Consider the following 11,016-nt stretch of genomic DNA (forward strand, 5'->3'; position numbering starts at 1 on the left):
GACACAGGAGATCATGTAAATCGCATTAGGCAAGTCCGGTACGACGAGTTCTACATGAGGAGGCTGCTGGTGAGAGGAATCGATCCCAAATTATTCCATGTGGGAAACCACTCACTCAACCAACTCAGCAAATCCTTACGGGCTACGACATAATAACTTGCTCATGTTAAACATCTACGGTAATATATATATATATATATATATATATATATATATATATATATATATATATATATATATATATATATCCTTTGTCATACCAAATACACCTTTCCTTTTTCCTTTTTTGGTTTCATTGCGTTCTTTTTGCGGACAACAGGTTTGGTCCTCGGGAGTTTTTTCGTTTGTTTCTTCGCCTTACAAAGTTCTTTTGACGGAAAAAAAAATTACTCCAGACCCAGCACATGCTTTAGTTCTATTAAATAATGTCAAACAAATTAAATTAAAGAAAAAGGTACAAGAGAGATGAAAATAAAATTAAGACATAAAGATAGATTCCAAATTCCAGGTGCGAAAGTGAAAATTCCAGGTGTTGCAGTGCTGGTCCTACTAAGAATTTCCAGAACAGCAAGGAATTTTTTCGAATATAATTAAGATTTAAGACATGACCTAAGTTTAATTTTCACCCAGTTTGTGTGTTTTGCGTGACAAGCGGCGGAATTAGGTTATCTGGTTGAAAAATTACATTTCCGTATATAACATCATATACATATAGATCTACGTGGCTCTTTCACGTGTTATTTCTTTTATTTTTGAATTCCCTCATTGTGTGTGATATACAACTCAGCAACTATACACAAGCAACACTTATACATATATGTGTGTATATATATACACACATTTCTCCTGTGAAATACCAATACTACACATCAAGAAAGAGTTAAAGAACAACCTCAAAAGTTATTCCTTTCTTTCCAATCTTTCATATCCAAATTCTTATTGATATTTCATCTTCTTTCTCTGTTCATTTTATTCAAAGACTTTATGGCTTCTTACAACAGCATTCACCAAGAGGGTATGCGATTTTTTTTTTTTTTTTTTTTTTTTTTGTGATTGTGAATTTTAAAGATTTACATATAATTCGTGTAATTTGGCATGCAGGAATTGAGAAGAAAGAGCCAACCCCTCTGGAAAAACATGTTATGTTCTTTGATATCAACAAGGATGGAGTTATTTACCCTTGGGAAACTTATCAAGGTTTTAATTTCTATCTAAATATTTTAATTTCATTTTTTCTTCAGCATAGTTTGGGGGAAGTATGAAAGTACAAATCAATTTTGGCCAAGCGATCAATTAATTCCAATTCCTGATATTTTGAGTTGAATTATGATCTTTCGACCGTTTGTGTCTATTCCTTGGAAAATATCTTTTTGTTCGTCTGTCGTTTTTCTTTTTGTTACAAAATAATTTCCATATTATTAAGTATTACTTTTCTACTTCACTTTATGTATCATCTTTTTTTTTTCTCTCTTCTGAAAACAATCTTCTCTTTGATTTAATTTACAGGTTTCCGGAAAATTGGAAGTGGTATTTTTCTCTCCGTTTTCGCGTCCATTTTTATTAATGCTGGCCTCAGTCGCAAAACTCGACCTGTAATTTCTCTATCTCTGTCTCTTTATATGATTCTTTTGAATTAATAAGTTGTTTCATCTAAATCTCATTTTGAAGATCGTAAGAGAAATAAAACAGAATTACACTGAAAGACTATGGTAGGTATATTCATACTGAATATTGTTTAAAAATAAATAAATAAGTAAGGTTATGCTAATGCAGAAACAAAGCATAAAAATAGGAACTACTTACTAAACTCTAGGTAACAGAAACCAAATCTCCTAAATATTAGGTAAATAAATCAAAACAACTAACGTAATCTTGGACTTATTCTATGGAAAAAACTTACCCACACCCGGTGTATACACCAATTCTAATTAAGTTAACCATAGGAAATAAACTACAATATCTACTAAAGTTTTTTGTTAAAAAAATCTTCTTTTTTTTTTTTTTTACAATATTTACTAAAGTTTTTTTTTTAAAAAAATCTTTTTTAAGAAAGGTAGTAACAGTCTGTTAGAGCAAATAAAATCTACTAGAGTTAGCCGTCTACTAGAGTTTTAAATTTTTTAGGGTCTTTGGTTAAGCTAATGAAACTTATCCGGAGGGACGGTAATATAATATATGGTATTTATAAAGGAGCTCTTAGACATCTTGAATAACATTATAGGATGCTTCGTCCAAAAGCTAAGTTTTCTTATAGTTAACTTAATTTCTACGTGTTAGAGTTTAGTAGAACAATTATCTTGTTAGCTGCCTTGTTGAATGTCTCTAACAATGATTGGTTTTATGATTTTATAGCTAATTTTTATGTTAAAGAAGAGTTGAATGATCTACTATAAGTTAGTGTAGAAAGGTTGAAGCTAGTATATTTTTGGCTTTATAAGATCCTGAAAAAATTAATGAGGATGTATTTGTAGCAAAAAATTATTTAAGAGGAAATAAGGAGAATTTGGGTGGTTAATGAGAATTGTTTTAGCCTTGATTTGCTCCCTTACGGTATTTGTCGTGGAACAACAGAATAGATAGAATTCATTTAAGACTATTATTATATTTATATTATTTAAGATTACAAAAATTAGATGAAGTTAACTATGGTTAAATACTACTAGTTTATAATTAAATAAGATAAAATGTCATTTAATTATTGGGTTGGTGTATACACCGGGTACGGATAAATTTTTCCCTTATTCTACTAACAAATATGACATAGAAGAACTAAACTGAAAAAAACAAAATGAGAAAATTTCCCTTTGTTTCCCTAACTTGAAGAGAAGATTTTGTATGAATGAGTAAAGAGTTAATTAGATTAATGTTCCACAGTGGAAAGCGAAGAATTGAGACCTTAAGATGATTTAAAATATTGTCAAATCTATTTATTCACGAATTGTTCGTCCATGAAGCTAATTATTTTATTTATTCAAGATTCTATTGGTAAAGTTTCATATCAGATAATAAGCCTTTGGCTCTGATCAGAAGTATATTTCCAGCTTTATTCTCTTATGTGTGCATCACTGGCGAAGCCAGGAAATTCAATAAGGATTTTGAACACCCTTTATCAGTGGGCTGTGTAAGAGTGTTCAAAGTCTATTTTAAATCAATAACAAGTAATATTTTACCTTATACGTAGTATAATTTTTCGGTGAAGGGTGGTCAGTTAACCACCTTGAACCAACATAGCTTCGCCCTGGTGTGCATGACTAGAGAGAATTATTATTTGCTGGATATATATGGAGTCGCCTTTGTTAGGGAGCGCTTTACCCTAATGTGAAACTTTCCGGCCTAAATTTGGATTTAATCAGAACAGAATTAATAACAACCACATAAAATTTTGGGAGTCGCACTACTAGAAAACCAGGAAAATTCGTCCAAAAAAAACCAACCAAGGTTAGTCGGTAATGGTCAATAACCGTCCAACAGGGGCGGACCCACGTGGAGTCAAGTGGGTTTATATGAACCCGCTTCATCGAAAAATAACACTGTATATATAGGTATATTTTTGCTGTTTTCAGACAAGTAAAGGTATAAATATAATTTTGAACCCACTTGAAACAAGTAAAATGCCTAGCTCTTTTTGGTAAAGAGGGTTCAAATTTTCCACATGGTCCTGAGTTCGAAACCAGCTAGTCACATATGACCTCTAATTTTTTTTTTGAACCCGCTTGATAAAAATTCTGGGTCCGCCACTGCCGTCCAATGACGATCGTCATAATTTAGGTGTGCAACTAATAATTTGTGCTAAATTTAGAAGATATTTTTAGGAATTCTGCTAAAATTTTATCCACATATGACGACAGATCCTACCCTTCTGGAGAAACAGAAAGAAGAAAAAAGGAAAATAAACACTTCACTGTAGGATAACAAATGCACTTTACAATATCAACATATTACTCCATTATTTAAGAGAGTTTAACTACCCTTTATTGACGGCGCAAAAAAATATTTACATTAGTAGTAATCTGAACAATAACACAACCAACTTGCTATGTTAAACAAGTTAAAGTATTGTTAGTGAAAATTTATATTTAAGAAAATATTTTCGTAGAAGCTTTTATAGAAGTGGTTTGGCTGGCTGGAAATGAACCCTAATATTACCAAAAGTGGAGCATAAGATAGTAGTAACTTTTTTTATATTCATCGTCATTAGTGACAGAGTCAGAATTTTAATTAAGGAGAGTCAAAATATAAAGAAATAAACTCACCAAAAAATCAAAAGATATCATTATATACTATATATACATAATTTTTAAAATATTACCAAACTAAACAGTGTAATTTTTTCACAAAAGGGTGTCGGTTGACACCCTTGGGCGCATGTGGCTCCGCCACTGATTGTCATATATTCTAATATGCACGTGATTTTGGAAAGTGCCAAATATGGAGCAAGCTGGCAGATGCCCATCTCAATTCCTTTCACTTCATGAATTGAATTTCATAATCTTGCTAATTGCTTTATCCCTAATTAAGTAAGGTGCACAATCAGGCAGTCTTGTTCACATGCAAATTAAATAAACCAAACATTATCTGCCTTTCATGTCGTACTAACACTTTACATGTCAGATATAGCTTATCTTGCGTGGAGTGTTTAATGACGTTTTAAAGTTATTCTTTTCCAATTAATTTTGTGTTTTCTAATTCTAACCACTACTAGAAATTCGGCAAAATCCGACCAACTTTGATCGGTCAAAAAACCGGCCAAAAACCGACCAGCTTTGGTCGGTTTTTGCAATTAAAAGAAATAAAAATTAATATTAAAAAAACCTATCAACTTTGGTCGGTAAATTCGGGCGGTCATTTTAAAAAATCGACCAATTTTGATCGGTAATTTTATTTTTTAATAAAACGGCCAACTTTGGTCGGTTATTTTTGTGCGAAAATACAATTAAAGAGCATAAAAAAAAATAAGACAATCTTAAAACAAAATGCACCAATGGTCTAGTGGTAGAATAGTATCCTGCCACAGTACACACCCTGGTTCGATTCCCAGATGGTGAATCTTTTGATTACATAATTAAAATACCGACCAACTTTGTCGGTTTTTTTTGTAATACTTTTTGTTGAATTTAATTGACCGATCAACCTTGGTCGGTATACTAAAACAACCACCAAAATAACGACCAAGCGTGTTTTGGTCGGTAATATGTCAAAAACGACCAACGTTGATTGGTTTTTGTGATCGCTAATTACCGAATTTCTAGTAGTGAATATTGTTAAGAAATGATTCTCATAGTTTTGGCACCTTTTAGAAAATTACGTACGTTATAGGCGCTATTCATGTGAAGTTACATTTAAAATTGCACGGGGCGCCCTATTTGGTCGCCCCCATTTAACCTATACCCATTTTTTTAAATTTTTTTTTAACTTGTATCCACTTTTTAAATAAGTTCAGCCCCTTTCTCCTTCTCCTTCTTCCTCCTTTCTCCTTCTTCTTCTTCCTCCTTTCTTCTTCTTCTTCTTCTTCTTCTTCTTCTTCTTCTTCTTCTTCTTCTTCTTCTGCTCTAGAGCTGAAGTTCGCCAGTTACAAAACAAAAACTTCAGCTTTAGAGCTAAAGTTCACCAGTTACAAAAATAAAAACTTCAGCTCTAGAGCTGAAGTTCGCCAGTTACAAAACAAATTCGCCAGTTACAAAAACAAAAACTTCAGCAATGCAAATAGAGAACAAAAACTTCAGGCCCGTCTACTAGAATGCTGAAGTTTTGCGTGAATGCCTTTGCTACTTCAGCCCCATATGTTGAAGTTATGCGAAAAAGCGGGTACGCTTGCAATTTTTTTTGTAAAGCGGGCACAAGTTAAAACGTGACAAAGCGGGTATATATGCAAATGCCCCGAAGTTACATGTAATTGAATTTAAATGAAAACAATTTATAGTCCATTGGGCCAAGCTTCTCCAATCTTAAAGTTAAGGTATTTGGCCAAAGCTTCAGAAGTAGAAACATTTTTTGATAAGTAAAAAAAAATAGATTCTTCCCAAAATTATTTTTTTTGAAAAATTCTTTTGAGAAAAATACACTTAGAAGCATTTTCTAAAAGCTTGACAAAATACTAATTGCTGCTCAAAAGTGCTTTCTATATTGATTAGCCAAAAATAAAGTGCTTTTCACTAAAAGCGTTTTTCAAAATAAGCTGATTTTACAAGTTTGACCAATATCCTATTAGAATGTCCATGTATGAAAGAGAGGAATTAGATTCAGCTCATAACAACCGGAATATACTCCCTTCGTTTCAATATAGATGAGATATTTTGACTCGGAACGGAGTTTAAGAAAAAAAAGAAGACTTTTGAAACCTGTGGTCTTAAAAGCTTAAGGGGTAAAAGCTTTGTGGGGCCATGACATTTGTGCGGTTATACAAGCTTCTCATTGAGGGTAAAATAGGTAAAATGAAGAGTTTAAAGTTGTATTATTTCGAAATTTAAAAACGTGTCATTTATTTTGGAACAGACTAAAAAGAAAAGTACCTCATCTAATTTGAAACAGAGGGAGTAGCAAAAATGAATCTCTTATTTTGACTAGTATTTTGTTATTTATGTTTCAAAAAGATTGTTTTAGTTTAACTTGGCACAAGCTTTAATAAAGAAGGAAAAACTTTTGAAATATGTGGTATTAAATACGGAGTAAGCCATAACATTTGTGTGACTGTAAAACTTTTGAAACTTGTGATTTGAAACCTGACATAGCATTTGTATGGCTATAAATACTTCTTATTAAAGAAATAATGATGCCAATCTTTTTGAAACGGAGGAAGTATTAAACAAACCCCTCTTTCTTTTATTGATCTAATTTCATTAAAGATCAATGAACTATTAGAAATGATAGAGCTATAATCATAAGTGATACAAGTACAAATTAATCAAGTTTATTCAAGATTTAGACATGCGAGGACGTACTGTTAATTAAAAAAGGGACAAGAAAGATGGAGTATGTCATACACATTTAATTAGTCAACGTCTTTGGTACTTAAGTACACACTATAAATTCATGAATAATTATGATATATAGTTTTGCTTGAGGAAAAATGATGGAGGGAAGAAACTGATAACTGTTTACGACTGTAACATGCACAGGGAAAATGGCCTTCTTTACTGTTTCCTATTGAAGTGAAGAACATCAAATTAGCAAAGCATGGCAGTGATAGTGGCGTCTATGACACTGAAGGAAGGTACGCATCTCATGCCTCTTCACTCGTCGTCGGAGTTAGAATTTGAAGTTTATAAGTTCGAAATTATAGTCCTTTTAAGTTATCGAGTTTACATACTAATGCAAATTTTAGATCAAAGTTACTGAGTTCTGCCGAACTCGTACCTTAAAGGCTTAAACTCTAGCTTCGCTCCTGCAGTCCCCCTAACTTATAGCCTGTTTGGTAAAAAGTAGTTTGTGTTTGACCGATTAATGTGAAAAGTACGTCTAAGCAACAATTAGTGTTTGACCAAGCTTTTAAAAAGTGCTTTTAAGTGTATTTTTTTCAAAAGTGCTTCTAAAAAAATGGTTCTGGGAAGAAGCTACTCTTTTCTGCTTCTCCAAACTCCTTCTGTTTCTACTCCAAAACACTTTTTTTTCTTCTAAAAGTTTAGCCAAACACTTCAACTTTGAAAAAAAAGTGCTTTCTAACTTGGAGAAACTTGACCAAAGAGGCTATTAGTGTTAAGAGAGCCAAGTTTCATCTCAGACGTGTGAAAAATACTTAAACGTTGATGTCACTTAAAAATCAATGTGATAAGTGTTTATACAACGTACGAATTGATAAATAGGGAAAATAATGAATTATCTGTATTAGTTGGAGACGAGCACAAATAAATTCTTTACACCGTCAGTGAATAAAACTTCAATCTCTTATTGTTGATGCTTAGCAAGGGTTCTACACTTCTTGTAAACTATATTCAGGAAACTCAATTTTTGCCTTGCCATTTTGAAGGTTTGTTCCCGAAAAATTCGAAGAGATATTCAAGAAACACGCACGTTCAAATGCAAACGCCTTGACAGCCCAAGAATTGGATGAAATGCTCAAGGCAAATGAGCAACCAAAGGACTCTAAGGGACGGTAATATACATTTCTTATTCTCAAATTTAGATTTTAAAAGACAATATATTATAAAATCCGAAAAATATTCCAGCATAATATACTGGAGTTCGAATTTTTTACATGTGAACTTCCAGCATAATATATTAGACATCCAACATAATATACTAGAGTTTCAGCATAATATATATGCTGGAAGTTCATACACAAGTGCACCAATCTCCAGTATTTATTGCTGAAATTATCTGTGTTGCCGCAAAATAATGACTATTTTTCAATGACATTGTAAACACTGACTATTTTTCAATTACCAGTCCGAAAACTGGCTAGCCCGTGCTATTTTCACGAGGTTGACTGCTAGAGTTACATGCTATTATATATTAGATGACTTAATATATAAAAGTTCTTTTGCATTGCGGCGTATAAAAGTTAAACTCCATTTTTATGGCCTCTTGAAAAAAGTAAATATATAATAAACTGGATTATGCAGTATTGCTGCTTTATCAGAGTGGAAAATCCTTTATTTCCTTTGCAAAGACAAGAATGGACTGCTGGGAAAAGAAAAGGTTAGGGGCGTTTATGATGGTAGCCTATTTGAACAAATGGCCAAGGAGTACCAATCCAAGAATTGCAAGTGTAATTATCAATCTTCATCTCCTAATCAAATTTAATTCCTGATTATTTATCAAATATGTTTCACAATTGATTTTTCCAGTATCTTGAACAGGGAAAAAATTGTGATATAATTTTATTTTCACTTCAGAGCTACATCAAGTTCATAAAAATGGAAGGATCTTGAAATCGTTTACTGCAGTTGTGCCTTGTGTGTAGCTGTAACCGTAGCAACAATGTAACAAGAAGTACAGACAGTTATCATATATGGAGTGTTTGCTGGAATCTGGTGGATTTTCATAATATTTGTAATTGTGGAATATTCTTTGAATTGTGTGGATAGGAAGTGAGTTTGTCTCATTGTATGACACTTTGATTGTTTGTTCTTTTTCTCCTTTTCTTGTTATCAAATAAAATTTGTATCTTTCCATTTGTTACTTGTCCTTTTTTGCCTTTTTAGTCCTACTTTCCGAATATGGAATGCCTACATTTTGCATGCCTAAAATGACTATGGTACTCGTGAAGCTGCGGATTCGAGAATTTTACTTGATGGGATCAATCTTTATGGTTTTAATATTAGACTCATTGCATTTTTAAAATAATTGGTTCAATACGTAATATTTATTGAAATTTTAGTAATTTTTACACGTATTATCTAAATTTAGAGGCGGGGCTATGATTTGAAGTTTATGGGTTCTGAATTGCCATTGAACCATACCTCTCTTAGTTAGTGGGTTCGCAATTATATATTTTTATATATGTAATAGATTTTTTAGTACAAATATAGGCATTGAGCGAAAGTTATTGGATTCGTTAAAACCCATAGCTAATGCTCTCCCCCTCTGTCCCTGTCTAAATTCCGTATAAAAATTATTGGATTTAGTTGAACTCGTAGCTTGGGAAGCTACAACCGCCACTGCTGGTACTAGCTACTTTACTTCAATAACTAATATATTTTTCTAGATATATATTTTGTATAGTTAGAAGGTTAGCTTAATTTTCTTATTTTTTATTTTATATATATTATAAATACCACTTGCAATTGTTTAGTTATTGAAGACACTTATTATTCATGCCTTATTGGTATTAGAGATCTGGTTATCCTCCTACTCCTTTTTCATATATTCATGGCTCCATAAATTCTCATGGATCCTTTCCTCCTTCCATGGCTAATCTTCCTGTTACAACACCTATTGTATATTCCGCTATCGCTGTAACATTAAAAACTTGACTTGAAAATTTAAGAGAAAAGATAAATATCCAGCTAGAAAGAAAATGACTATACAATGTTGAAGAAGTTGAACATGATAAGGATAAGCTCACATGAGATGAGCTTCATTCGATAGCATTGTAGAGTTTGTATTCAACTCAATGTAATAGTCATACATCTTGTAGAATTCTAAGGGGTCATTTGGTAGGATGCATTAGATAAAATAATGCTTGCATTAGCTTTGTGTATTAATAATACCTTGTTTGGTAGACATTTTGAACTTATGCATTAGTTATGCAAGCATTAGTTATATATAATATTTGGTATTATCCTATGCATAACTAATGCATAGAAAACCATGGTATTAGCAATGCAATGGGTTTTAATGCATGCATTAGCCTAGTTAAAGACAAAATTGTCCTTCAAAATTTATGTTTGATTAAAATATGCTAGTTATTATATTAATGCAAGTTTAAAATAATTCAAATAGTGAGAAATAAAATTATATCTCTAGTAAATAAATAAATACTTAGCATATTTCCTTTTTTATAAATAAATATTTAGTTCTATATTACAATATAGGTAGACAAATCAAATAATTTTTTAAAACTTTTTCATATAAAAATATTTCTCAACATATGCTTCTTTTAAAAAGTTTTAGAGTGATGGACTGGTTTTGAGGGTATTTTTGTAAACAATCAATTCTTTTAGAAATTGTGCAATGCTTTAATCCATCAAACCAAACAATGGATAAGAAATATGTCAGCATAACTAATACCAGCATAACTAATGCAAGCATAACTAATACCATCATTACGAATACACCATATTCAGTATTATTCTTATGCACCCTACCAAACGACCCCTAAGTCATTGTATATCTACTTAACATACTTCGCGTAGTTTTTCTCCAGATTTGTGACTTGCATAAATACAATCACTTGTAGCTTTGGAACATATATGAAAACACTCGACTGCTCAATATAAGCTCATCTCAATCTTGTATTTTTCTACATAGTACCAGATCTTTCTAAAGCTACGCTGTCCACAATAGAAACCAGATCAAACATGGCTATAACAACACCCTCAACCTCCTTGTCTTTATCACCTGCTTCTCTGCACCATC

The 11,016-nt window shown here is 32.0% G+C and overlaps 1 protein-coding gene across 3 annotated transcripts; it reads left to right on the plus strand.

The window, feature by feature from the left end:
• The first annotated feature begins 854 nt into the window (after positions 1 to 854).
• On the plus strand, positions 855 to 9,112 carry LOC104230186 (probable peroxygenase 5). Of its 3 annotated transcripts, none has more exons than XM_009782927.2 (7): positions 855 to 1,015; positions 1,102 to 1,197; positions 1,507 to 1,592; positions 7,116 to 7,210; positions 7,964 to 8,089; positions 8,559 to 8,704; positions 8,784 to 9,112. In XM_009782927.2, exons 1-7 carry the CDS (start codon positions 985 to 987, stop codon positions 8,789 to 8,791), a joined length of 588 nt encoding a protein of 195 aa, XP_009781229.1. In that variant the 5' UTR covers positions 855 to 984; the 3' UTR covers positions 8,792 to 9,112. The 3 variants fall into 3 exon arrangements, with proteins under 3 accessions (XP_009781229.1, XP_009781230.1, XP_009781228.1); XM_009782928.2 differs by having other exon boundaries at positions 865 to 1,015; positions 8,832 to 9,112; XM_009782926.2 differs by having other exon boundaries at positions 875 to 1,015; positions 8,796 to 9,112.
• The last annotated feature ends 1,904 nt before the right edge of the window (positions 9,113 to 11,016 follow it).

The sequence above is a fragment of the Nicotiana sylvestris genome, chromosome 4 (assembly GCF_000393655.2).
Source record: "Nicotiana sylvestris chromosome 4, ASM39365v2, whole genome shotgun sequence".
Lineage (NCBI taxonomy): Eukaryota > Viridiplantae > Streptophyta > Magnoliopsida > Solanales > Solanaceae > Nicotiana > Nicotiana sylvestris.

Excerpts from the sequence above, each read along its gene's own strand:
- LOC104230186 (XM_009782926.2), top strand. The coding sequence starts at position 985 with ATGGCTTCTTACAACAGCATTCACCAAGAGG. Across the intron at positions 1,016-1,101 it reads CAACAGCATTCACCAAGAGG|GAATTGAGAAGAAAGAGCCA; the intron begins GTATGCGATTTT and ends TTTGGCATGCAG. Across the intron at positions 7,211-7,963 it reads GTCTATGACACTGAAGGAAG|GTTTGTTCCCGAAAAATTCG; the intron begins GTACGCATCTCA and ends GCCATTTTGAAG.